At 57.2% G+C, this 27,758-nt stretch overlaps 1 protein-coding gene across 5 annotated transcripts; it reads left to right on the forward strand.

Moving 5' to 3' along the window:
- Positions 1–434: 434 nt before the first annotated feature.
- On the forward strand, positions 435–27,758 carry SLC11A2 (solute carrier family 11 member 2). Of its 5 annotated transcripts, none has more exons than XM_074807625.1 (17): positions 435–536; positions 7,891–7,977; positions 9,205–9,344; positions 9,990–10,115; positions 10,492–10,611; positions 12,161–12,267; positions 13,043–13,113; positions 13,198–13,265; positions 13,643–13,798; positions 14,765–14,923; positions 15,156–15,242; positions 16,465–16,584; positions 16,819–16,968; positions 17,297–17,370; positions 17,477–17,630; positions 21,262–21,315; positions 26,709–27,758. In XM_074807625.1, the coding sequence occupies exons 1-17, from the start codon at positions 488–490 to the stop codon at positions 26,784–26,786; spliced, it is 1,800 nt and encodes a 599-aa protein (XP_074663726.1). In that variant the 5' UTR covers positions 435–487; the 3' UTR covers positions 26,787–27,758. The 5 variants fall into 5 exon arrangements, with proteins under 5 accessions (XP_074663726.1, XP_074663727.1, XP_074663729.1 ...); XM_074807626.1 differs by lacking the exon at positions 435–536 and adding an exon at positions 1,714–1,812; XM_074807628.1 differs by lacking the exon at positions 435–536 and adding an exon at positions 4,986–5,563.

Consider the following 27,758-nt stretch of genomic DNA (forward strand, 5'->3'; position numbering starts at 1 on the left):
CAGTTTGGCCTCTAATTTGTCAAATAGCTCCGGTGGAGCAGAGTCCAGGCCGCCTCATGTTCTAATTATCGGAGCTCGTCTGATGCTCAACCAAACGGCCTTTTAATTGAGCCTCCTGGGTTGATAACGTGCCCCAGACAGCGCGTAACCCACCTTTCCCCCCAAGCCCGACGCTGCTGCTCGCCGTGGGGACGAGGCTCCACGTCAAAGCGGCCGGCTGGGCTGTCACCCCCCCTTAACTCGGCGGGTTTTATCGTTCTTTAATAAATGATAAGGTTGAGGCAGATGCGGTTGTTTTCAGGAGACTTTGAATTGTCCCCTGAGCTCCCCTCGCTGCGGGTGCTCCTGGATCGGTGCGGGTGCTGCGGGCGGAGGTGGGAGGGAGGGGAGCCGGCAGGGAAGGGTGGGGACACCTCTTATATAGAGAGAGGCTCCCTGAGCAGGCTGTCTGCTCCCCGAAACCACCGGCGTGAGAAGCAGGATCACCATGCCCAAGAAATACACCCTCCGGCAGAGCTCGCCCGGTTGTGAATTGGGTGAGTCCTGCAAACGCTGGTCCTGGCGAGTTCGCTGGCCCCGCCGGGTGGTCTTGCTAATGGGCGCCCTCACCCTCATCCCCAAATACCCCGGGATTTGGGGAATAATGTACATTTTCCAGCTTCAGGCCAAAAGCTGTTGGCAAACCACGTCCTGCGGGGGTTCTTGCACCTTTCGGCGCGGCGCGGGTGCTGCGCTCACGTTCCCGTGCGCACTTTGGGTTTGATTTCCCTCTCCAATGCCCCAGGTTAAATCTGCAACAGCAGAGCCTCCCATCTCCCAGATTTTTCCTCTTTATTTTTCCAGGTTTCGGTTGTTTCAACAACATCCCATGATTTTTTTGTGTTTAAGCCATAAGGAACGTGCGTTGCAAAACCTCCACGTTTGGGGAGAGCGAGGAGCTGCCTTCCCCGGCGCCGGCAGCTTTGCTCAGCCAAGGGTCTGATTTTTAACGAGCGGCTTCTCCTGCGTGGGTTGGGGTGTCCTGCTCCCTGAGCCCGGATCCCCACACGCTCTCCTTGCTGTTCATGGGCAGGTCGTGCTTCCCAGCGAGCGCTCCCGGTGATCTACCAAGAAATTAAAAGGTCGGGATGGTGGAGATAAAGAGCAGAGTGTGCTGCTCCTGCCACGTGCCGCCTCCCAGGCTGGCGGGTTTCTTGTGTGTGTCACCGATTAAATCTGTTGGTTTAGTTCTCAGGAAGGGGTTGCTTAAAAAAAAAAAATTTAAAAAATCTTAAATTTTCAAGGGAATGTGCAAAGTAAGAGGAGTTCTGCGAAAGCGCAGCATTCCTCGCTGGAAAAAAAAAAAAAAAACCACCCAAAATAAAGCCAAATCAAGACTCTTCTCCCCCAAAACACGGAATGTTGGTGAGATACGGCGGCATTCAGAAATAATTAACGCGTAACTGTGTCTGCAGCTGTTTGCCCGCCACCAAAAATCGAGAAATTTGAGGGTTTGCCATGAAAAGCGCTGCGGGGGTCAGCGAGGTCCTGGTGCAGCTTCCTGGCTCCTGACACACCCACGTTTTGGGGTGGAATAAGCCGATTTTGGCGCAGGAGCGGGGTGCGGGTTGGCGTGGGGGTCAGGGGACGGTCGGGGGGGGTGTGTGTGTGTCCCCCCCCCCGCACCGGGGCCCGTCCCCCGCTCCCCAGCCCGGTGTCCCCGGTCGCACCGAGCTGCGTCACGGCTCGGGCGGGGCCGCGCTGGCGGCGGCGGCGGCAACGCGGGGCCGGGGCATGAGGCGGCGGCGGGGCCGGCGGGGGGCGGCCGAGGCGGTGAGTGGGGCGGGGGGGTCCCCTGGGGGTCAGGGAGTGGCGGGGGGGGTCCCCCTGAGCGGGCTGGGGGGGGAGATCCCGCTCTCAGGTGATCCCGGGGGGGGTCCCCTGAGTGTTCTGAGGGGGATCCCCCCCACTGAGGGATCCCTGGGGAGGGGGGTGTTGATCCCTGGGGGGGGGGGGGGTCCCTTGCATGCGCTGGGGTGGCAGATCCTCCCTCGGGGGGGTCCCCTGGGAGTGCTGCAGGATCCCCCGGTCGGTTTCGCGAGGGGGTGCTGCCATGGAGCACCCCAGGCGCTGCCCCCACCCCGCATCGCCGGGGCTCCCTGAGTGCTCGGTGACCTTGGGGTGTCCCCTGGCCCTGGGGGGGGGGCGCTCGGCGAGGCCGGGCACTGCTGGCCCTGCCAAAGCGCTGCCGCTTGGCTGCGGGGGGGTGGGACACCCCCAAATCCCCTCCTCTGCCTTCCTCCCGCAGGCTGGCTCTGGCGTGAGGCCTCCGGCGTGATCCCCTCCCCTGGGGGTTTGGGGTGCAACCGCCCCGCGTCTCCCCAGCCTTGGCCCTCACGCACCCAAGGGTGCGACGCGCCATGGACTTCGTATGGGGCTCGGGGGTGCGAGGAGAGGTCAGAGAGTGGAACGGGCTGCCCAGGGAGGGGGTGGAGTCCCCACCCCTGGGGGGGTTTAAGGGCCGTTTGGATGAGCTGTGGGGGGACGTGGGGTAGGGGAGAACTTTGTAGAGTCGGGCTGAGGGTTGGACTCGCTGATCCCGAGGGGCTTCTCCAACCGTAACGATTCTGGGATTCTGAGAGGGTGGCTCAAGGCCTCGGCTCGCTTGGCCACTGCCCCGTGGAGCTGCGGGGTCCAGGCCAGGTGCTTCACCTCCTGTTATCTCTGCAGAGCCGCATCGAGCATCCTCGGGGTCCAAACTCCGGCGCCTGCCTCCGGTTATTGCGCTGGGGAGGATGCGGCCGGGCAGCGGCGGCTCCTGGTGCGGCTCTGCCGGGGGGGCTGATGCTGGGCTGAGCCCCCCGACCAAAGGCCACGCAGGACTGCGAGGCAGAGGCTCCTCAGAGGAGGGGTCTGGTCTGTGCTGTGGTGAGCGCAGCTCCAGACATGGGCGGTGGGAGGTGTCAAACGAGCTCTTGAGCGTGGGAGCGCGTTGGGAGAGCGGGACGCTGCGTAACGGCTCCGTGTGTGATGTGGGACGAGGCCTGGGGCACCCGGTGCGGGCGTGGTGGTCCCACGGCTCAGCCTCACTGCTCGTCTCTTTTTTTTTTTCCCCACTTTACAGCACTTCTTAACCAAAGTTCCCGCAGTCTCAGGTGCTGCCTTATGTTTTTTGAGGGCATTTTTAATCCTCAAACCTCCCGGCTGGTGCTAGAGTAGAACTTTGCCATCGGTTTGATTGATGAGTTGTGAAAACACTTGGAAGTCTCAGGTGTGCGTCAGCCCCCCCCTTTCCGCGTGGACAAAAAGCAGATGGGGAGCAGCTGCAGGGGCTGGCTCCTAAATCCAGGAGCCTTCGGATCGAGCAGGCGGGGAGGAGAGCTGCCCCTCGCTTCCAGGCTGTTGTTCCCCAGGTGTTGTCCTTCCGTAGAACTCAACACGTCACGCCGTGTCTCTCAAGGAGCCCCTGTGGCTCAGCACGGTGGGCTTGTCCCCCCACGCCTCAGCTCGGGGCCCTCCTGCATCCTGGGAGACCAGGTGCGTGGTACGGGGTGAGCAATTAGCAAGAAACGAGCTTTCTGACCCATTTAGGAGTCGGCCGGCAGACCTGCCTCGGCACGGCCAAGCAGGGACCTCAGCGGTGACGGCGACACCGATGTCACAACCTGCTTTTATCACCTCTGGGCATCAGCAGGAGCGTGGGCGAGAGAGCGGGGAGGAATCCCACGGGGACAAACCCGCCGTGCTGCCGCCCTGGGGTGACTCTCCGCCGGCTCCCCGCGGAGGAAAAGGGTTTTCCAGGCTGGGACCTGGCAGTGCCGGCGCTGGCAGAGCGGTGTGGGTGTCTGGAAAGCAGGTGAGGGGTGACCTCGTTGTGCGGGCAAGGAGTTACCCTTTTGGGACGGCAGTTGGCGAACGGGGTCGTCTGCTCCGGCCGTGGCGGGTGTGTTGTGCTCGGGGCTGGGCCTGTGCCGCGTGTGTAACACCCTTTGGTGTGATGGTGTAAAGGGCTGCCCAGTGTGGGTGCCTGGGCGTTAGCCATGCTAACGAGCCATCGGCCCTGAAACTGCTCCAAAAGAGTTAACGATCGTGGCACGCCCAGACGAGTTCAAAGCCCGACATCAAACGCAGAAATCTCAATCGCAGGAACCGCTCCCAGCGTGAGACACGACTTGTCCAACAAACCCCCGTGTCTCCACGCTGAGGATGAGCCGGTGGCTCCTCAGCTTCCCCCTCGGCTTCGCTGCCCGTCCGGCTGTCGGAAAGAAAAGACCCGTTGGACCGAGGCTCGTGGTTTCATCAGTGAAAAGGGCGGGTGCGCATGGAAGAGTGATCTGCTGTTCGCTCGGCGGGGGTTGACGGTCTGGACAACAGCACCAGTGTCTTTGCTGTTTTGATTAGAGCAACCTCATGATGCTCTGCTCTTGGTTTTTTGCCTTATTCTCAGGAATATTCCTCCTGGGAAGGCAGCTGCCTTGCCTGAGTGTGAATATGGTGTATAAATACTGAATGACTCGAGCGTGTCCAGAGAAGGGCAACGGAGCTGGTGCAGGGTCTGGAGCACAGGTCTGATGGGGAGCGGCTGAGGGAACTGGGGGGGTTTAGTGTGGAGAAGAGGAGGCTGAGGGGAGACCTCCTGGCCCTCTGCAACTCCCTGAAAGGAGGGTGCAGAGAGGGGGGAGGAGTCTCTTGAGCCAAGGACCCAGCGGCAGGCCAAGAGGGAATGGCCTCAAGCTGCGCCAGGGCAGGGTCAGACTGGCTCTTAGGAAGGATTTCTTTGCAGAAGGGGCTGTTGGGCGTTGGAATGGGCTGCCCAGGGCAGGGGGGGAGTCCCCATCCCTGGAGGGGTTGAAGAGTCGGGTTGAGCCAGCGCTGAGGGATCTGGTGGAGTTGGGAACGGTCAGGGGGAGGTTCATGGTGGGGCTGGGGGAGCTTCAAGGGCTTTTCCAACTGGGATGATTCTGGGATTCTGTGAAGGTCAAACCCAGCCGTGGTCACGGTGAGTGTTTTACCTCCAGGAGGCAGAACGTGGCCAGTGGGCCCGCTCCTGGTGCTGAGGAATTGCTTGAAGATGTTCACAGAAGTTATGGGTAGAAGGAGCAATAAACATTTTTTTACCCTGCAATTTCTTTATCCTCTACTTTCACCCGTGTTGAGAGCAGCAGCAGGGTGTCACTAGAGCCGTTCTTTTAGGAAAGCACCCAGGCGTGGAGACAGAGCCAGCAAAAAACATCCCTCCGATGCCTTTGCACCATCATTCTCTTGACAGCTCCCGGGTTCGCAGCTGGGCTGGAAGCGGGTGAAACACCCGCATCTGGCTACAGCCGGTGGCTGCTTTTCTGGGAGCTCTGTGGGAGAAGGGTCCGTGGGCAGCGTTTCCAAGCCGGCCCGCGTGGGAAAGCGTTTCCTGCGTCGGGTGGTGAATGAGCGTGTCACGAGCTCGGCAGCTGCCGATGGAGATAGAGGAACCAATTTTGCTCCCGCCCAAGCTGGGGTGTGTTTTGCCAGGAGATATTTAGGTCAGTCTCGCACTATAACGAGTGTTCACCATGTGAGCTTCTTCCTCCTCGCCTCTATTAATGAAGTGAGTGTTTCGTGGGACTTGCTGTTCCTCCTGAAGGAAGTAGATTTCGGGGAAAAGATGGCTTATTGCTAAACTTCAGCGTTAGTGCTTCGTGCTTTAAAAAGGAGCCTGTAAAGGAAGAGCTGACCAGGAGCCAGCAGTGTGCCCAGGTGGCCAAGAAAGCCAACGGCATCCTGGCTTGTAGCAGCACTAGTGTGGCCAGCAGAAGCAGGGAGGTGACAGTCCCCCTGTGCTCTGCACTGGTGAGGCCACACCTGCAGGGTTGTGTCCAGTTTTGGGCACCTCAATCCCAGAGAGATCTCGAGGGGCTGGAGCGAGGGCAGAGGAGGGCAACGAGCTGGGGAAGGGGCTGGAGAATAAATCCTGTGAGGAGCGATGGAAGGAGCTGGGGCTGTTCAGTGTGAGGAGGAGAAGGGGAGGGGAGACCTCATCACTCTCTGCAGCTCCCTGAAAGGACGTTGTGGAGAGGTTGGTGCTGGTCTCTGCTCCCAGGGAATTAGTGACAGAACGAGAGGGAACGGCTTTGAACTGCAACAGGGGAGGGTCAGGCTGGACAGGAGGGAAAAATGTTTCCCCGCCAGAGTGGTCAGAGAGTGGAACAGGCTGCCCAGGGAGGGGGTGGAGTCCCCACCCCTGGGGGGGTTTAAGGGCCGTTTGGATGAGCTGTGGGGGGATGTGGGGTAGGGGAGAACTTTGTAGAGTCGGGCTGAGGGTTGGACTCGCTGATCCCGAGGGACTTTCCCAACCTGAGTGATTCCGTGACTCTGTGAAAATAGTGTGTGTGACAGAGAAAAGCTTTACTCCAGCCTTGCGGTTGTCCCCGTCCCAGTGGGAGCTGCTGGAGGGAGAAGTCTGAGGCAGAAGCGCCGTCGCTGCGGAGGCTGCAGAGGTGGCACTTCTCCTCTCCGTGGGCCGAGGTGGCAGGAGGTATTTACTCACTGTTTCTCCCCACAGCGTGTAGCGAGTTGGTGGCAATTAAACCCTGGGAGGAGCAGGGGCTGTGTGGGGCCCTGCCGTGCGTAGGCCGGCGCTGTCACTGCTCTCCGCAGTGGCGTCTGGCCGCGTCCCGCTTCCTTCGAGTTGTGCTCGAGGAGCCACGACCGGGCAGCCCGGGGTCCTCCCCAGCCCCCCTGTCCCCGGGCGAGCACCTCGAGCCGCTTTCTGCCACCCCGATGAGGCCGGTGGAGCCGCTGAGTTCAGCAGAGGCAGAGCTGGCCGGGTGCAGCCAAAAAAAAAGCAGGATGGGAAAATCTTACCGTTCATCGCCGAGCTCCGCACCGGCGCAGATGAATCCTCCTGCACGCTCGTCCGGAGCAAACACTCCGGGTTATTTGCAAAGTGGCAGAATAAGCAGGAATAAGCCTTGACAGGTTTGTTGGTGGGAGCGAGCGGCGAGTTGTGCAGCTCCTGTGGCGTGTTTTATTCATCTTGTTGCCCTCGAGTCAACACTTCCAGATCTGGAGTCTGTTTGCGTAGATAAATAACAACTGTACCCTGCCTACAACAAACAGTATTGCTCCAGCCTTGTGTAAAGTAACCCTCTCTGAATTATTTTAGCATGCCTGGCTTGGTTCCAAACCACCTTTGGAGCTGGTTATGGAACTGGGGAATTAATCTTTGAAAACCTAAAATTGGTTCAAATCACTTAAAATGAATTCCTGGCTAATGCTTTCCTTTTATGTCTTCACTGAACCAGTGTTGCCTCGTTATAAGGAAATCTCCTGTTAATATACAAGAGGCTTTAGGGAAGATTAACTGCTTTACATACCAAACATATATATTGGTGGTGCTTTGACTTGTCCTTGAGGGGTTTGGGGGGTTTGACCTTTTAAAGCCCGGAGGGCTCCAGCTTCATCCAAAGTCCTGTGCCAGATCCCAGTTCCTCCCTGCGTGGGTCAGGTTTAAAAACACACTGTGGTGAAAGAGGTACAGCACGCCCTTAAAAGAAACTTCAGTTGCCCCGTAGAGGATGCAGCATCGATGTAATAGTTGTGCCTGGAAGGGGAGGGATGGTATGTAATTTTTACACATAAAGGAAATTCCACTCTTGTTTCCTTATCTGGAGTTTCACAACAGGCTCTGTCCTAAGCCTGGCTGCTGCCGCCTTGGTGTGCCCGGTCAGTCCACTCACCCTCCTTCGTGTCGCTGCAGCAGGAGTTTCCAAGCAGGTCCTGGGCAAATCACTCCCCCCTGGCCCTGCAACGTTCTTCAAAGCTGGAAAAGGGCTGCAGAAGTAAATCTGTCCCGGCCAGGAGCTGTTGGTTCTGTCGCCTCTCCTGTAGGTTTTTATTCTCCTCTTGACAGGTTTTTTCCCCTCTCCTTTGCAGGCAACGTGGCCAATCTAAACCAGTTTCCAGGCCACTGGAAGGGTTCCACCATGGGGAGCTCCGACACGGACCAGAAGGCGTCCCACGGTAAGACCCCCTCTGTGGCCCAGCAGATCTGCTCTCATACATCCACCTTCCGTTTAATTAATTCCTTTGTCCTGCAAACACCACCCCAAGGCTTCAGCCTGCCTGTTTCCCACCCCATCCGCTACCGTGGACGCAAACCCTCAGGCTTTTGAGAGGAGCCCAGCAGGAGATTTACAGTTCCTGGGGCTCGCTCAGCCTTGCTTAACCAGATGAACAAGCCTGTCTTGTGCAGACCCATCTCTCCTGCCACAGGTCGCTCTAAATCCATTATGTAAACGGGTCTGCTGGCAGGGCAGGCAGCCCTGCGAGATATTTGGGAGGCAGGGAAGAAGGAGGAGCAAGCAACTTCAGTTTACTCTGATGATGCAATAGGAAACTTGGTAAAAGAGCTGGCCTTGGTTTTAATCCTCCTTTCACAAAGGAGCTGGGTGCTCAGGACCGCACGCTGCTCTTCGGCTCCTGGAGCCAAATGCCACGAAAGGAGAGCAGAAGTGAGTATTGGGGGTTTTTCCTGGAGGTGGGCAGGGGAGGAATCGCGTGGCGTTCCAAGGCTTAACACCTCACCTGTGGGAACGTGCGTTGCAGCGACCCGGCACCTTCCTCACGAGTTAAATTTAGAAACTGTTGTGAAAATCCATCGGGGCTGGCTCCACCTTCTGCCTGTCGTGCTTTAGGAGAAAACTGTCTCCTGACTGCCGCTCACTCCCGAACAAGCGCTGCATTGTGTGTTTCCTGGACAGGAGCAGGAGCTGCAGGGTCCTTCTAGGACTAAACTTCTCGCCGATGGTCTGTTCGGGCAGGAGAGTTTGGGGTCACGCTCTCTGAAGTGGTGCGGAGATAACCACGGGTTTCTCTTGGATCTGGCGTGGTCAGTCCCAGTTAATCATTATGGTGATACTGGGGCTGCCATTACGTCGCACAGTGCCCCGTGACGGCTCTTTTTAAATTAATCTGAATAAATAAACTGCCAGCTAGGCAGCCTCCTCTCACCGTGGGGGAGGAGGAGTGTTTGGGCAAGTCAATGTGGTCTCCTGGGGTGTGTTTACAGCAGCAGATACTATTTTCATTTGATTATCTCTTAATAGCCTCATTAGCATTAGCTGTGAGGGCAGAACACGCTCACTTTGCTCTGCCTGTGGGTCTCGCCAGGCCCCTGCCACGTTTTCCTGTGTTTGCAGGGACCCTCACTCACTCCTCCTTCCTTTTCCACTTCTCTCTCCGCTGCAGAGGATCCCTCCGGGGAGCACGGGGAGGTCGTCAGCACCATTTCCAGCAGCAGGAACCCACTGCAGCCGCCGGACGCCTCCTCGGAGGAGCCTTTTACCACCTACTTCGACAGCAAGATCCCGATTCCCGAAGATGAAACGGTGAGTGGGGCTGGGCCCTCCCTGCGCTCACTCCGGTAGGAAAATCCCATCGGAAAAAATCTGCGAGCGCTCAGTACCCGCGTGAGTCGTTCCCCTGGGGGTGAAGGGGGTGCAGGGTCTCCTGCGCTTGCTGTGGAGTTAATGATTTGTCACGCAGGATTTGTCTCCTGAGAAGCCTGGAGCAGCAAGATCTGCGAAAGAGCAAGAGAAATGTCTTGTTTGTAGCCCCAGGGGAGAGGACCTTGGCTCCCTTCCCTTATCAAGGGAGCACGCGCCCTTCACTGGCCTTTGTCCCAGCATTGTCCCCTTTGCAGGGGGGATAGGTGCCCTCTTGGCTTTTGATTAAGCAACAAGGCAGCATTTTCGGCTGCAGACACAGGGGGATCATCTCCCACCCAGATTTACATGAGCGTGTCCTTGGCTGTCCCAGAGTCTGGCCTTAAACTCTTTAGATGAGGACCAGAGATTGCTGGAGAGTCTCAGATCAGGTGAAAGAACGGGCTGATCTTATCTGTCGAGGCAGTGAGGAAATCAAAATCAAACCCTGGTTGTCTCTTGCCGGTTTTTACGCCTGGTAGCTGGGGTGTCCCCTGCGTTGGGAGAGGGCTGACTGCTGATGTCTCCATCCTCTCTCCCCCTCCGTAGCACTCGTGTTTTAGTTTCCGCAAGCTCTGGGCTTTCACTGGGCCGGGCTTTCTGATGAGCATTGCCTACCTGGATCCGGGCAACATCGAGTCGGATTTACAGTCCGGGGCTGTCGCAGGATTTAAGGTCAGTGCAGAAACCTCCAGATGAAGTGCTGTAAGTTGTGCAAAGCACATACCCATCCGCACTCTAGGGCAGGAGTACTGATAGTGCTGTTGTTGCTGCTGAGCTGAAAACACCCCAGAGAAGGAGAAGGGGAGAGTGAGGCTCTCGTGTGCCCTCCCGAGCAGTGACTCCTGCCTTTATATGCGTTGGGTCCTTTCCGTGCCAGCTCCAAGCACATAAAACAGCCTCTGAATGTCAATAATGTGTATTTTAAAAAGCCTGGGATTCCTAAAGGTGTGTGCGGGGCGTAGGCGTCCTCGGGGACCTGGGACCTTGTGCAGGGCTGTTGTTTCTTGCTGCCCCCGTGCACCCACTCCTGCCCTCGTGTCTCCCTCAGCTGCTCTGGGTGCTGATGCTGGCGACGATCATCGGGCTGCTCCTGCAGCGCCTGGCTGCCAGGCTGGGGGTGGTGACGGGGCTGCACCTCGCTGAAGTCTGCAACCGGCAGTACCAGAAGGTGGGTGAGCTCCTGCTCCGCGGCGGTACAGGGCGGGTACAGGGGGGCTCTTTGGGGAGCGCCTGGGCTGGGTCAGCGCGGTTCTGTCACAGGTCTGGCCACCCCTCGATGAGTGGGTTCAGTTTTGGGCCCCTCACTCCAAAAAGGCCATTGAATGACTCGAGCGTGTCCAGAGAAGGGCAACGGAGCTGGTGCAGGGTCTGGAGCACAGGTCTGATGGGGAGCGGCTGAGGGAACTGGGGGGGTTTAGTGTGGAGAAGAGGAGGCTGAGGGGAGACCTCCTGGCCCTCTGCAACTCCCTGAAAGGAGGGTGCAGAGAGGGGGGAGGAGTCTCTTGAGCCAAGGAGCCAGCGGCAGGCCAAGAGGGAATGGCCTCAAGCTGCGCCAGGGCAGGGTCAGACTGGCTCTTAGGAAGGATTTCTTTGCAGAAGGGGCTGTTGGGCGTTGGAATGGGCTGCCCAGGGCAGGGGGGGAGTCCCCATCCCTGGAGGGGTTGAAGAGTCGGGTTGAGCCAGCGCTGAGGGATCTGGTGGAGTTGGGAACGGTCAGGGGGAGGTTCATGGTGGGGCTGGAGGAGCTTCAAGGGCTTTTCCAACCCAGATGGTTCTGGGATTCTGTCACTCGTGAGCTGTCACTGCTGCCCGTTAAGTGCCAGATCCTCCTCAGGAAAAAGCGTTGCGGGTGCCCAAATATATTTTCATCGTCACATCTTGCTTTACTGTCCCAGAAGCTGGGGGATTAAGTTGGTTTCTTCTGGTTTCGCTCACAGTTGGAAGAAAAGCAAATTTCGAGGGCGATTTTAATTGTAGCCCTGAAGCAGCACCAGCGAAGGGCTCGTTCAGAACCTGGGCTGTTAGGAGAGCAGATGGGGGACGCTTCAGGTCCCATTGGTGTCCTCCCCATCTTGGAAAAAGGAAAACAGAAAGAGGGAGGTGGAGTGAGTGTCCTGGCATTTGCCAGTGAATTGCAGACAGAGTCAGGGATAAAACCCAGGATTTCAGCTTTTCGGTTTGGACTGCTGCCTCCCAAAGCTGAAATACTTGTCGGTTAAATGAGCTCAAGGAATCACGAGGAGGGAAAGGGTCCTTTAGAACGAGACCAGGCTGTTAAATTTCCCTGCTTGTGTAAGAGAGGGCTCTGCCTCTCGTTCAGCTGAAGATGAGTGGGGCTGTCGTGTTGTCCCCAGCCCTGGGCACTTTGCTGTGTCTCATCCAACACCTGAGACTTTGTCACTGCTCTGACCACGTGAAATATCTTCCGATGCTCCTTTCCCAGCACCTCGGTACATGGAAACCTCCAGTCTCACTCTCACAACGAGCAAAATGTAGCGAGGCGAGTAATTTAGATTATATAAGTGACCCAGGAGCCTCCTCCAGCGATTGCCACAGGTAACCTGGAATCCTGCTCCGGACCAGCCATCCAGTGGCCATCGCCAGGGAGAGGAGACCATTCCTGAGCGCGCGACCGCCACGCCCCTGTGCTCACCCGGGAGAGGAAAGGGAGAAGGCATTTTCCCTCTTTTTAATGGTCTTGGATATTTCTTTACCAGGTTCCTCGGATTATCCTGTGGCTGATGGTCGAACTCGCGATCATTGGATCCGACATGCAGGAAGTCATTGGCTCGGCGATCGCGATTAACCTGCTGTCTGTGGGGAAGTAAGTTGGGTTTGTCATCAGAGGGCAGCAGGAAATGAGTGCTCCTTTCTAAGATTAAGAAAGTGACACTGTCTGTGCCAAAAGAGACTCATTTATTTCCTATAAATCTTCCAAAATAAGCTCTTTGTAGAGGGTGATTCATCTAAGCTGTGCTAGCTCGCTGAGATGACTCAGCCTTTGGTGCCTGTTTCTTTTTTTTCTGGCTATAAGGAGAACTGTGAGTTCTGGCTTTTATTTTAGCTATAACTGATACACACCAGAATTCAGCTGCAGCTTTCCTGGAGAATTTTACAGTCCTAATAAAGTACTACCAGAAAGCCCTTGAAGCTCCTCCAGCCCCACCATGAACCTCCCCCTGACCGTTCCCAACTCCACCAGATCCCTCAGCGCTGGCTCAACCCGACTCTTCAACCCCTCCAGGGATGGGGACTCCCCCCCTGCCCTGGGTTGGAAATGCAGATGTAAAAGGAAGCTGCAATTTTGTACCCAGTAGCTGTTAAAGGTCTTGCTCACTCCTGTCATTCTCAGTGTGGACACGGGATTTGCCCTGGAGATTTGGGGAGGGAGCTGTCTGTGCAAAAACCAAACCTCCGGTCCCTTGCCCTGTGCAGCCAAATGTCTTCTCAGACTGTAAACAAACCCTTGGACAATGTGGTTCTGTCCCCAAACAAGCGCCCTAAATAAAAAAAAATATTTTGGACTCTGATTGTTGAGACTAGTGGAGGAGGTTGAAGTGTTTTGTAAGCTGGTGTCTGCTGGTGCCCGTCTCTCGCAGGGTCCCGCTGTGGGGCGGCGTGCTCATCACCATCGCTGACACCTTCGTCTTTCTCTTCCTGGACAAATATGGTAATTTCTCCTTTTGAATTCTGGAAACTAAATGGGGAGATTCAGTATTTCTCAATTTGCTGATGGTCCTCGTTCTTCTCCCAGGCTTGCGCAAACTGGAAGCGTTCTTTGGGTTCCTGATCACCATCATGGCTCTGACGTTTGGATACGAGGTACCTCCGCCACCTCTGCGCCTCCCCCAGAGCTCTTGGGCGACGCGTTCCCTCTCCCCCCACCGCTGCCCCTGTGCCCAAACAGCACCAAAACACGGCGGCAAACACTTAAAATGTTTGAAGCTGGGTCTGTGTTTTCTGATGGGTCGTCCGGCTCAGCCCCGGGGCTGCAGCGTGGGCTGTCCTGAACGCTGCCTCCTCTGGAGACCGGCACGTCCTGTGCAGCGCAGCATCCCCGCTTCAGTAAACACCAGACGGTGGCCAGGTCGTGGTTTTGCATTTTAGCAAAGCTTTGGCTTTCGAGTGTCTTCAAAAGGGCAGCCTAAGCGACCGGGCGATGCTAAAAACACCCGTGTTTCTTCTGTCTCTGTGCCCAGTATATCACAGTAAAACCCAACCAGGAGAAGCTGCTGAAGGGGCTGTTCATCCCCTACTGCCAGAACTGCGGCACCCCCCAGCTGGAGCAGGCCGTGGGGATCGTGGGCGCCGTGATCATGCCACACAACATGTACCTGCACTCTGCCTTGGTCAAGGTAAGCGGCTGTGCTGGTTCGTGTAGAAGGCACGGACAGGGATGGCAGGCTGGGAGGCCTGAAACCCTCAGAATCACTGAATCCCAGAATCACCCGGGTTGGAAAAGCCCTTGAAGCTCCTCCAGCCCCACCATGAACCTCCCCCTGACCGTTCCCAACCCCACCAGATCCCTCAGCGCTGGCTCAACCCGACTCTTCAACCCCTCCAGGGATGGGGACTCCCCCCCTGCCCTGGGCAGCCCATTCCAACGCCCAACAGCCCCTTCTGCAAAGAAATCCTTCCTAAGAGCCAGTCTGACCCTGCCCTGGCGCAGCTTGAGGCCATTCCCTCTTGGCCTGCCGCTGGGTCCTTGGCTCAAGAGACTCCTCCCCCCTCTCTGCACCCTCCTTTCAGGGAGTTGCAGAGGGCCAGGAGGTCTCCCCTCAGCCTCCTCTTCTCCACACTAAACCCCCCCAGTTCCCTCAGCCGCTCCCCATCAGACCTGTGCTCCAGACCCTGCACCAGCTCCGTTGCCCTTCTCTGGACACGCTCGAGTCATTCAAGGGCCTTTTTGGGGTGAGGGGCCCAAAACTGAACCCACTCATTGAGGGGCGGCCCCACCAGTGCCCAGCACAGGGGTACTCCTGGACTGGAACAGTCACACCCTCTGGAATTCTGCTTTAAGCATTTACTACGGTGGGGACGTAGCGAACCCCCCCCCAGGAGGCTGGTTGGGCCCCTGGCACTGGGAGAGCCGTGGGAGCTTCGGGACACGTGTCCTTCCCGTGGGTGTGTCTCGTGGCCAGCACGGCCGCTGTTTGTTGTGCAGATGGTGGCGTTCGCTTTGTCTTCCCTCCAGCACATTCTCTTCCCATCCAGTGACCTGAGTCCCACTGTCAGTTTAATCAAGTGTAATTACAGATATAAGTAATATAATAGTGAATTCCTGTTTCTCAAGCCTGCTGTTGTCACCACCCCCTTTTCAGTCCCGGCAAGTGAACCGTGCGAACAAGAGAGAAGTACGAGAAGCCAATAAGTATTTCTTCATCGAGTCCTGCATCGCGCTCTTTGTCTCCTTCATCATTAACATCTTCGTGGTGACCGTCTTCGCCGAGGCTTTCTTTGAAAAGACCAACGCGGATGTGGTAAGTCGGGGCTGGCACTTGGCTGCCACCAAACCGAGGGGCAGCTGGGTCAAGCACAGCCTCTATATTCTGGGTGTAAAAGGGAGAAAAACGAACAGGGGTGCTGATGGTTTCCATTGAAACCAGTCTGAACCCAGCACCCTGCCACCTCCAGCTCCTCACGTGGAGCCTTTTCTGCTTGTCCTCACTTCTGGGAGCAAACCCAACCGCCTGCCCCTTCGTGTCGTTGCAGAGCAGTGTCTGTGTGAACACCAGCAGCCCGCACTCCTCGCTCTTCCCAAGCAACAACAAGACACTGGAAGTGGATATCTACAAAGGGGTGAGTGACCCGCGGGCCGGGGTGGCCTCGTCTCCGGCAGCCCAGTGGCCTTGTCTGGGAGCGGCTGCTTCTTCTGAGAGTGTGGAAGGCCGGGGCCTGCAGTGGGGTCGTCAGAAACGGAGCTGGAGGAAAACCCTGGGGATCCTTGAGCCCAGCCCTTGGACCAGCAAAATTATTATTATGGATTGACTGTTCACAACAACCCCCAGCAGCGCTCCAGGCCTGGGGAGGAGTGGCTGGAGAGCTGCCAGTCAGAGAGGGACCTGGGGGGGATTGGTAATGAGCCAGCAGTGTGCCCAGGTGGCCAAGAAGGCCAGTGGCATCCTGGCTTGTACCAGCACCAGCGTGGCCAGCAGGGACAGGGGAGGGATCTGACCCCTGTGCTGGGCACTGGTGAGGCCGCGCCTCGATGAGTGGGTTCAGTTTTGGGCCCCTCACCCCAAAAAGGCCCTTGAATGACTCGAGCGTGTCCAGAGAAGGGCAACGGAGCTGGTGCAGGGTCTGGAGCACAGGTCTGATGGGGAGCGGCTGAGGGAACTGGGGGGGTTTAGTGTGGAGAAGAGGAGGCTGAGGGGAGACCTCCTGGCCCTCTGCAACTCCCTGAAAGGAGGGTGCAGAGAGGGGGGAGGAGTCTCTTGAGCCAAGGAGCCAGCGGCAGGCCAAGAGGGAATGGCCTCAAGCTGCGCCAGGGCAGGGTCAGACTGGCTCTTAGGAAGGATTTCTTTGCAGAAGGGGCTGTTGGGCGTTGGAATGGGCTGCCCAGGGCAGGGGGGGAGTCCCCATCCCTGGAGGGGTTGAAGAGTCGGGTTGAGCCAGCGCTGAGGGATCTGGTGGAGTTGGGAACGGTCAGGGGGAGGTTCATGGTGGGGCTGGGGGAGCTTCAAGGGCTTTTCCAACCTCGATGATTCTGGGATTCTGCTATCCCTTTGCTAACTGTGCTGCATCTAACCCGACCCCACTCTCCCCAGCTCTCTGTTCCCTCTTTCATTAGCTTGGCCCTGACAAAGTTTTTCCTTGCTGATCCTGAATCTGCTTTGGTAAAACCGCAGCCCGTGAGGTCTCGCCTCTCTGCTGCCAGCGCAGGGGATGCTCTTCCCTCTCCTACAAGTGGATTATTCCTTCTCTTTCAACTCAACATCCGTGATTAATCTGGTCCCAAGGGAATTCACCTGCTCGCTCTTGTTCCTGCTCTCAGATGTGAGGCTGCGACTCTCTGTTCCAGGGCGTCGTTCTGGGCTGTTACTTCGGCCCTGCCGCTCTCTATATCTGGGCAATCGGGATCCTCGCTGCCGGCCAGAGCTCAACCATGACGGGGACGTACTCCGGGCAGTTCGTTATGGAGGTAATTAGCACTTTTAGCGGCTGCCTGCGGCCCCGTTCTCTCTATTCCTGAGCCTTTAAAGCTCGTGTTGATGATGCCCCTTCCGTGGACACGCAGCTCTTGCTGGAAGCTCCATAAAACTCCCTGATGTGCCTTTCAACCGAATCAGCTCTCGGTCCTGCCTCTTCCTGCTGCCATTGAAGGCTCCGTAGTGTTTTCACCCAGCAGCTGCTCTGCCTTTTTTTTCTCCTGCAGGGCTTCCTGAACCTGCGGTGGTCCCGTTTTGCCCGGGTGCTGCTGACCCGCTCCATCGCCATCACCCCCACCCTCTTCGTCGCCATCTTTCAGGACGTCGAACACCTGACGGGCATGAACGACTTCTTAAACGTTCTCATGAGCCTCCAGGTGAGCAGCAGCGCCCGGTTTGGGGGCCAGGTCTCAGAGAAAAACATCCGACACTGAATATTTCAGCTTCTGGTGCCTGAGGGTTTGCAGGAGCAGCTGAGCAGAGCGAGTTACTGTCAGATGTTGATCTGCTGGGGAGAGGTGGGGAGGCTCAGCCAGGGTCTGGAATTGCTTCCTCCTGCCAGCCAGGGGAAGTCCCTTTGACACACATTACAATGGCTTTGGGGAAATGCTGTCAGATATGAGCAAACCTCGGATGTCTGGCTGTGCTGAGGTCATCAGAACAATTTCCAGTCTTTATTCTTCTGCGTTTTCTTGCTTATTCCAGCTTCCGTTCGCTTTGATCCCCGTCCTGACATTCACCAGCCTGCCCAGTGTCATGAATGATTTTGCCAATGGACTGTAAGTACGAAGGGAATCGCCTCCGAGCAGGAGACGGCGTCTCGCTGGCCTCAGGCACACGTTTCCCTCCCCGCCTCACCCCGTTTTCCTTCACTTTGTCTGGCAGGTTCTGGAAGGTCACTGGCGGCGTGCTGATCCTCCTCATCTGCAGCGTTAACATGTACTTCGTGGTGGACTACGTCCGGGCCCTGAACCACGTGGCTTTGTACGTTGGGGCTGCGGTTCTCAGCGTGATCTACCTGTCCTTTGTGGCGTATTTGGTAAGTCTGGCTCAAGCTGAGACTCCTTGCAGGCAGGATAAGCTGCTGGATTTATTTCACAGAAGATATCACAGAATTGTCTAGGTTGGAAAAGCCCTTGAAGCTCCCCCAGCCCCACCATGAACCTCCCCCTGACCGTTCCCAACTCCACCAGATCCCTCAGCGCTGGCTCAACCCGACTCTTCAACCCCTCCAGGGATGGGGACTCCCCCCCTGCCCTGGGCAGCCCATTCCAACGCCCAACAGCCCCTTCTGCAAAGAAATCCTTCCTAAGAGCCAGTCTGACCCTGCCCTGGCGCAGCTTGAGGCCATTCCCTCTTGGCCTGCCGCTGGCTCCTTGGCTCAAGAGACTCCTCCCCCCTCTCTGCACCCTCCTTTCAGGGAGTTGCAGAGGGCCAGGAGGTCTCCCCTCAGCCTCCTCTTCTCCACACTAAACCCCCCCAGTTCCCTCAGCCGCTCCCCATCAGACCTGTGCTCCAGACCCTGCACCAGCTCCGTTGCCCTTCTCTGGACACGCTCGAGTCATTCAAGGGCCTTTTTGGGGTGAGGGGCCCAAAACTGAACCCACTCATCGAGGGGCGGCCTCACCAGTGCCGAGCACAGGGGTCAGATCCCTCCCCTGTCCCTGCTGGCCACGCTGGTGCTGGTACAAGCCAGGATGCCACTGGCCTTCTTGGCCACCTGGGCACACTGCTGGCTCATTACCAACCCCCCCCAGGTCCCTCTCTGACCGGCAGCTCTCCAGCCACTCCTCCCCAGGCCTGGAGCGCTGCTGGGGGTTGTTGTGGCCCAAGGGCAGCACCCGGCATTTGCCCTTAGTGAAACTCCCCCAGCTGGGCTCAGCCCATCGCTCCAGCCTGCCCAGGTCTCTCTGCAGACCCTCCCCACCCTCAAGCAGACCAACACCCCCACCCAACTGGGTGTCGTCTGCAAACTGACTGAGGGGGCACTCGATCCCCTCGTCCAGAGCATCAATGAAGATGTTAAACAGGAGCAGCCCCAAAACCCAGCCCTGGGGGACACCACTTGTAACCAGCCACCAACCGGATTTAACTCCCTTCCCCACAACTCTTTGGGCCCGGCCATCAGCCAGTTTTTGACCCAGCAAAGCCACAAGCCATCCAAGCCACAAGCAGCCAGTTTCTCCAGGAGAATGCTGTGGGAAATGGTGTCAAAGGCTTTACTAAAGTCAAGGTAGACAACACCCACAGCCTTTCCCTCATCCAATAAGTGGGTCGCCCTGTCGTAGAAGGGGATCCCGTCTGTCAGGCAGGACCTGCCTTTCCTAAACCCGCTGACTGGGCCTGATCCCCTGGTTGTCCATTATATGACTTTTAATGGCACCTGAGATGACCTGCTCCGTGACCTTCCCTGGCACCGAGGTCACACTGACAGCTCTATAGTTCCCTGGATCCTCCTTCCTGCCTCACTTGTACATGGGTGTCACATTTGCCACCCTCCAGTCCAATGGGACCTCCCCAGTCAGCCATGACTTCAGGTAAATCACGGAGAGCGGCTTGGCGAGCACATCTGCCAACTCCCTCAGCACCCTCGGGTGTAACCCCTCCGGTCCCACAGACCTGTGTGCAGCCAAGCGCTGTAGCAGGTCTCTGACCACCTTGTTCTTCCTCACCATTGGATTAATATCGTCACATTTTACAGGCACTAAAGTCGGCCGCAGGGTCGGAACAGATGGGGAAGTTGAGGCTTTCGCGGCCGGATTTGCTCAGGATTCTGTTTTGTGCTGCGCCCACTAACACACACAGCCTCTCCCCTCCTTTTTCAAGCATCTCTTTAGCAATTCAGCTGTTCACATTTCCCAAAAAGGCCTTGACTTAATGTTGCAGCAGGTGAAAGGTTGGCAGAGACTTTGGAATAACGCACAGTTCCTCTGTACTGAGGTGTAAAGTCATAGAATGGTCAGAGAGTCACAGGCTGCTTTGGGCTGGAAGGGACCTCAAAGCCCATCCAGTGCCACCCCCCTGCCCCAGGCAGGGCCACCTTCCACTAGCCCAGGTTGCCCAAAGCCCCGTCCAACCTGGCCTTGAACCCTTCCAGGGAGGGGGCAGCCACAGCTTCTCTGGGCAACCTGTGCCAGGGCCTCACCCCCCTCACAGGGAAGAATTTCTGCCTTAGATCTGACCTAAATCTCCCCTCTTTGGGTTTAAAACCATTACCCGTCATCCTGTCCCTACCCCCCTGATAATGAGTCCCTCCCCCCTTCCTGTAGCCCCTTTCAGCCCTGGGAGGCCGCTCTAAGGTCTCCCCGGAGCCTTCTCTTCTCCAGCTGAACCCCCCAACTCTCTCAGCCTGTCCTCACAGGGGGTGCTCCAGCCCCCCGAGCATCTTCGTGGCCTCCTCTGGCCCCGCTTGAGCTGGGGGACCCCCTCTGGGGGCCCAGAGCTGGACCCAGCACTGCAGGGGGTCTCCCCAGAGCGGAGCAGAGGGGGAGAATCCCCCCCCTCGCCCTGCTGCCCACACTGCTCTGGGTGCAGCCCAGCACACGGGTGGCTTTCTGGGCTGTGAGCACACGTTGCTGGCTCACAGGCAGTTTTGCACCCACCAACCCCCCCAAGTCCTTCTCCTTGGGGCTGCTCTCCATCCCCTCCTCGCCCAGCCTGGATTTGTGCTGGGGATTGCCCCGACCCACGTGCAGTTCCTTGCCCTTGACCTCACTGAACTCCATGAGTTTCAGCTGAGCTCCCCTCTCCGGCCTGCCAGGTCGCTCGGGATGGATCCCTCCCCTCTAGAGCATCAACCACCCCCCTGTGCTTGGTGCTGCGGGTGCACTGGGTCCCGCTGTCCATGTCCCCAGCGAAGTCGTTCGATAATCCTGGTCCCAGCACAGACCCCACTCGTCACCGCTCTCCACGTGGCCATGGAGCCGTTGACCACAACTCTTGGGAGTGCGATGATCCGGCCAGTTCCTCTGAGTGGTCCATCCGGCAGCCCCAGCGCTGGTGCCCCTCAGTGCTCGTTCCCCTCTAACCCCCACCCCTATAACCTCCAAGGATGATTTATTTCACAGAATCCAGAATCACCCGGGTTGGAAAGCCCTTGAAGCTCCTCCAGCCCCACCATGAACCTCCCCTGACCGTTCCCAACTCCACCAGATCCCTCAGCGCTGGCTCAACCCGACTCTTCAACCCCTCCAGGGATGGGGACTCCCCCCCTGCCCTGGGCAGCCCATTCCAACGCCCAACAGCCCCTTCTGCAAAGAAATCCTTCCTAAGAGCCAGTCTGACCCTGCCCTGGCGCAGCTTGAGGCCATTCCCTCTTGGCCTGCCGCTGGCTCCTTGGCTCAAGAGACTCCTCCCCCCTCTCTGCACCCTCCTTTCAGGGAGTTGCAGAGGGCCAGGAGGTCTCCCCTCAGCCTCCTCTTCTCCACACTAAACCCCCCAGTTCCCTCAGCCGCTCCCATCAGACCTGTGCTCCAGACCCTGCACCAGCTCCGTTGCCCTTCTCTGGACACGCTCGAGTCATTCAAGGGCCTTTTGGGGTGAGGGGCCCAAAACTGAACCCACTCATCGAGGGGCGGCCTCACCAAGAGCCTGATCACACTGACACGAGCAGAGCCCGGCTCTCTGCGGTGCTGCAGCGTTTCTAATCCCCGGCACCTTCTCTCTTGCAGAGCTGGCTGTGTCTCATTGCTCTGGGCGTCTCCTTCCTGGCCTGCGGGAAAACGGTAAGCGTCACCCGGACTCTGCTCACCGAGGAGTCACCTCTCACCCCCGCTAAGTAGCCGCGCGGTCCCTGCACAGGAGTAGCCCTCAGAGCCCGTGCGTGTCTGTGGGTCCCCGTGTGAACAGAGACAGACGCGTGTGCGGTTTGCGCACGAAACACGCGTGTGCAAGAAAGAAAAAATCAGATGTACCTATTGGGAAACGTGTTGCTGCTGAAATACTTTAAAAGGTGGATGTTTTCTTTGCTGAGCGCCTCTAATCACGCTGGTCAGGGCGAGCGCTGTGTCGGTCGTGCAGCCCAGGAGCTGCCTGTTCGCAGCCACCGACACGTTTTGTGGCGCGGAGGGAAGCGCTGGCTCCTCCTCCCGCCTCCCTGGCCTCCAGCCTCTTTTTTTTGCATTAAAACTGGCAGACTCTCCCCCCTCCGTGCGTTTTGATCCATGTAGCAGAAACACTAAAGCTCCAGGGAACTGCTGCTCCTGCACTGAACTGGAGAAAAATAAGCTAGAAAATTCAAAATGCACCTTTTGGGCGACGCTTGAAGGACGCTGCGGCCGCTGACGCTTGCCACGCGGTGACGCTGCATCCAGAGTCTACCTCTGCGGGCAGCTGGGTTTGACTGGATTTGATTTTTTTTTTTTTTTTTTTTTTCCACTTGAAAATACTTCTCAGGGCTGGCCGCGATGTGCAGCTTCCACGGGGGCGGATGCCGTGAGGACGGGGAACCTCAGCGGTAGAACTGGGGTTGTTTTGGGTTTTTTTTTCCTCGCCTGGGATGTGATTTTGGTGCTCAGCAAAGAAACACGTTCTAATATTCCTGGTTATTTATGGTCTTGTGAGCTTATTCCCTATGTATGTGATTAATAGAAACACTATAGTCTCAAAACCCCGTATTATGGCTCAAAATGTCACGTGCAGAGGATGCCAAGAGCCTCCTGCGGGGGAGTCACCGCTGTGACACAACTTCAGGTTTTATTTGCCAAACCCGCTCGGCCCCCGCTTCTCAGTCACTACAAAACCTTCCTCAATCGCCCTTCTTGGGGGGTTTTTTCATTTCATGAGTTTCCCTGGGGGAGAAGCCTTCACCTGGACGGCGCCCTGAGCCCGCTGGTAGCGAATAACCGTAGAGAGCGTGGGGGGAACGATACATTTTCCTTAGAAAAGGTCGTTTGTGGTTTCTCCCAGCGTGGGGCGAGCGCTGAGGTCACGTCCCGTGGGGGGGGGGGGCGGTTCTCGTCACCCTGAAAATCAGGTGTCAGAAGCTCTAAACCCGGGGGGTTAATTCGCGAGGTTTCCCTTCTCGGCACGGTTGAGGCACAGCTCCACAAAGATTTATTTTTTTTTTTAAGGTACTGAAATGCTTTTGTGGGTCTGAAGGGCCGAGAGCGGGTGGTTTGGTGCGTCCCCACCAACCTCTGCTGCTCGGAGCCAGGTCCCGGCTGCAGCAGGGCTCAGGACCAGGCGCTGCCGGTGCCAGCTCGGGCTTTGCCAGGCTCTGCTGCTCCTGCTGCTGCTTCGCCCCCTTCCCCCCCACCCCCAGCAGGGATTTATTTTGGGTCCAGACGCCCCGCGCGGGGTCCAGCCCTCATCGACACTTTCTCAGGAAATCCATCCCCTTCCTCCGCGTTCCTCCCTCTAGTCCCAGGCAGGGAACTGCTCTCTCAAACACCCCCCCCCCCCCCCCCCCCGCAAGCCTTCAAATCCTCGGAGACATTTTGGGGGGTTGGTTCAAACTGGGGTTTATTTTCTGGTACGAACAAGCCCCGAGCGTGCATTGGCTCACGGGGAGCGAGCAGCAGGGTCAGGGGCCGCGCGCTCCCCTTCTGCGCTCTCAGGAGCGTTTTACCCATCGCTGCCCGAGGTTTTGGGGGGATTTCACGATGCCAGGGACACGTTTCTTAACGCAGGTGACAAACTCAAAGCACAGCGTGAAAACTCCGTTTTCATTACGGGCAGGAGCGTTTCCGCTCTTCCCACCTGTCACCAAACCAGCTGAACTTTGCGTGTCCCCCCCTCGCGCTGAGCCAGCATGAAAACGGCGTATTTCTAGTTTCCAAATTCAGAAATTCCAGCGGATTTAACCCCTTTATTGTCACATTTGTAGGTTTTACACCAATTTCCACAAGCCAAAAGCCCCAGTGGGTGCGTTGCCAGTGGGAATTGGGGGTGTTGACCGGAGGCGCCTTTGTGGCCGCCCGGTCTCGGCCCAGGGCTCTGTCATCTGTAGCGATCCCTCCAGTTTTCCTGGATTTGGGATTTTTTTGATGTGGAAGGTGTCAGAGGAGATTCTCCTGGCTGCTCTGCTCAAACAGTAACTTTAAGACAGTAGCTCTGCGCCGGAGCCTCTGGATATCGAGTTCTCACTCTTCTGCTCCTCATGAAACTGATTTATTTTTTTCCCCCCGTATCTGCCTTTGAACCAGTTTGTACAAACTACCTTTTCGATTAAAAGACAGATACTTTTTCAACTTGGCTTCTTGGGTCTGTTTTTTTTTTTTGGGGGGGGGGTTGCTCTGAATCGCTGATGCTTCTAACAGAGACCCCCGACAGCTCCGGTGCCCGCAGGCTGCTGGGACGAGCCCCCGGAGGGGTGTGTGGTGCCGTGCTGGCGCTTTCCCCCGACCCGCGGGGTCCGAACCCTCCAGCCCCCGGTTTAGTTGCTCCTGGTTTCCCCGCGGGGACCATCTCGAGGGTGGGGAGGGTCTGCAGAGAGACCTGGGCAGGCTGGAGCGATGGGCTGAGCCCAGCTGGGGGGAGTTTCACTAAGGGGCAAATGCCGGGTGCTGCCCTTGGGCCACAACAACCCCAGCAGCGCTCCAGGCCTGGGAGGAGTGGCTGGAGAGCTGCCGGTCAGAGAGGGACCTGGGGGGGATTGGTAATGAGCCAGCAGTGTGCCCAGGTGGCCAAGAAGGCCAGTGGCATCCTGGCTTGTACCAGCACCAGCGTGGCCAGCAGGGACAGGGGAGGGGTCTGACCCCTGTGCTGGGCACTGGTGAGGCCGCCCCTCGATGAGTGGGTTCAGTTTTGGGCCCCTCACCCCAAAAAGGCCCTTGAATGACTCGAGCGTGTCCAGAGAAGGGCAACGGAGCTGGTGCAGGGTCTGGAGCACAGGTCTGATGGGGAGCGGCTGAGGGAACTGGGGGGGTTTAGTGTGGAGAAGAGGAGGCTGAGGGGAGACCTCCTGGCCCTCTGCAACTCCCTGAAAGGAGGGTGCAGAGAGGGGGGAGGAGTCTCTTGAGCAAGGAGCCAGCGGCAGGCCAAGAGGGAATGGCCTCAAGCTGCGCCAGGCAGGGTCAGACTGGCTCTTAGGAAGGATTTCTTTGCAGAAGGGGCTGTTGGGCGTTGGAATGGGCTGCCCAGGGCAGGGGGGGAGTCCCCATCCCTGGAGGGGTTGAAGAGTCGGGTTGAGCCAGCGCTGAGGGATCTGGGTTGGTATTGGGTGGAACGGTCAGGGGGAGGTTCATGGTGGGGCTGGAGGAGCTTCAAGGGCTTTTCCAACCAGATGGTTCTGGGATTCCGTCCCTCCCTCGGCACCGTCCCGCTTGGGTTTCTGGGATCCAGGACACTGCACCCCCCTCCTGCCCTGCGCTGGAGCAGCTTTTCCCCCCCCCCCGGCAGCGCGTCACTCCCGTCTGCTCCTTGGCCAAACTCTCCGCCGCGCTGAAACAAAAATACCAAATCTGGCTGATTTTATCCTCTCCTGAGCCTTTCCTTGAGCTGCAGCTAAGCCCGAGTTTAGGCGCAGCCCTGTGTATTTCAGAGATAAGCTCACCTGACCAGTGGTTCCTCAGGGAGGTCGGAGGATGAAATAATTCTCGCTCGTGGCTTAAAATCTTCGCGGAAGGTGCTGGGGGCAGCAGAAGTTGCTGCCTCGCCGCCTCCCCCACGAGCTTCCCGCTCCCATGGCTGCCAGAGCCTTGTCTCTCTCTTTGGGTATTTTATCCCGATTTTATCAATTTTAAGCTGCCGCGGGGCTCGGGGAGGAGGGAAGCGCTTTAGGGTTTGTTTCTACCCGCTGAGGAGCGCTCGGGGTAAGTCGGGCTCTGCTAAACCCCCGATAGGCAGCGGCTGCCTTCGCCCTCGGGCAGAGCCGGGCTGCAGCGTGTTCTCTTAATTAACCAACGTGTGTAATCAGTTAGTGCTAATTAGGGCTCGTCTGCGCCCCAAATCGCATCCAAATTGAGAAGGAAATTGATGCTCGGCTGCGGTGGGTCGGGCCGTACAGTGAATCGATTCACTAATAAATAAGATTTGTGCAGCGTAGAGTTCCGTCGCTTAATAACCCTAATTAACCCCAATTAACCCCTAATTAACCCCTAATTAACGAAGGCGTGGCACGAGCTGACACCCTGAGCGATGGCTCCGCCCCGGCTGGGTCTGAGCGCAGCATCGCCTTCCCCTCGCTGCCAGCGGCCGCCGATTCCGGGGTGCTCCCTGCGGCTTAATTCAGTTCTTAATTACGCAGCGCCGTTAATTTCAGAAGAGCTCAAGTACTGATTGATGTCACCTGCCTGCCTAAGCGGGACAAAGCGAGAAACCCAAAACTTGGGTTCTGCAGGTGGAAACGTGCCGGTGAGCGGGCCGGGAGCGGGGGAGCCCGCTCGGGCTTTGTTAAACCCTGCTCGACTCGATGAAACCCTGCTCGACTCGAGCTTTGTTAAACCCTGCTTGACTTGGGCTTTGTTAAACCCTGCTCAGCTCGAACTTTGTTAAACCCTGCTCGACTTGGGTTTTGTTAAACCCTGCTCGACTCGAGCTTTGTTAAACCCTGCTCAACTTGGGCTTTGTTAAACCCTGCTCAGCTCGAGCTTTGTTAAACCCTGCTCGACTCGGAGCTTTGTTAAACCCTGCTCGACTCGAGCTTTGTTAAACCCTGCTTGACTTGGGCTTTGTTAAACCCTGCTCAGCTCGAACTTTGTTAACCCTGCTTGACTCGAGCTTTGTTAAACCCTGCTCAGCTCGAACTTTGTTAAACCCTGCTCGACTTGGGTTTTGTTAAACCCTGCTTGACTTGAGCTTTGTTAAACCCTGCTCAACTTGGGTTTTGTTAAACTCTGCTCAGCTCAAGCTTTGTTAAACTCTGCTCAGCTCGAGCTTTGTTAAACCCTGCTCAGCTTGAACTTTGTTAAACCCTGCTCGACTCGAGCTTTGTTAAACCCTGCTCGACTCGAGCTTTGTTAAACCCTGCTCGACTCGAGCTTTGTTAAACCCTGCTCAACTCGAGCTTTGTTAAACCCTGCTCAACTTGGGCTTTGTTAAACCCTGCTCAGCTCAAACTTTGTTAAACCCTGCTTGACTCGAGCTTGTTAAACCCCGCTCAACTCGAGCTTTGTTAAACCCTGCTCGACTTGGGCTGTTCCCCACCGCTCTAACTCTTCTCCTTTGCCTCTTCCAGCGCCGCCTGGGATTCGCCGCTCACCCCGAACTCTTCCTCCTCAACAACGTCGACACAGACACGCTCGTCACCAGATGACTCCGGCCACCGCGGTCGTAAGGATAGACCCGGTTTTAACAGAAACCCTTCTCGTGCTGCAGAAAACTCTCCTCCGTCCCTTGAGCTTAGCCCAGAGCTGGGCTGGGGACAGCGAGCGGAAGGGCGCCGGGGTCCGACTGTCCCGCGAGCGGCCAGAAGAGCGCGGAGCCTCGGCCACGGGGCTCGTCCCGGCCCCGCCCCGCCCCGGCGCCGCTCGCGGGGGTTTTACTTTTCGCCACAATTTTTCCCCTTTTTTTTTCCCCCGAATAGTCGATCTGATCTGGGAGAGGGATCCGCTGAGATTTTTCTGATTTCAATTCAAATTTTTTCTGCCTGGTTGGTAGAGCTGGTGTGACGCTAATCCCTTTATTTTTTTTTTTTTTAACTAATTCAGAGAAAATCCCAGGCTTGGAAAACTGAGCAGGGGCTGAATTTCGTTATTAGTGATTTTACAGAGGGAGAACGAGCGAGACCACGAGGAGAAGCCACCGAGAAACCTGGGTTTTGCGCCCAGCGGGACGATCCCCCGCCCTCCCTACACCCAATTACGGCTGATTTTGCCCTAAAACCTCCCCACGTCCAACCTTCCCCCCCCTCCCTCCGAGGCGGCGCCGCCTTCCCCTTCCCACGCGCGTTTTTCCCGGAGCCGCGGTGAATTTTCCAGATTTTAATTAATTTGCCCGCCAGGCTCTGTCCCTCCTGCTCGGAGCCGGGCAGGGTCCGCGCACCCGCCCCGGGGCTGGTTTTCTGCCATTTCAAGACATTTTAGGTGCTGCTGGGACCCTCCAAAAACCTCAACCCAATCCTTAAACCGAGCTTAAAACCAACAGGCTCCACCGGCGACGCACTTTTTACTCCCCACCCCTCCCCCTCCGTCTGATCGATTCAAGCCACAGCGAATTATTTCAAACATCATATTTCACCTTTTCTTTAATTAAATCTTCTGGTTTAATTAAATATTTTCCCATTTAA

This window comes from Strix aluco, chromosome 27 (assembly GCF_031877795.1).
Source record: "Strix aluco isolate bStrAlu1 chromosome 27, bStrAlu1.hap1, whole genome shotgun sequence".
Classification (NCBI taxonomy): Eukaryota; Metazoa; Chordata; class Aves; order Strigiformes; family Strigidae; genus Strix; species Strix aluco.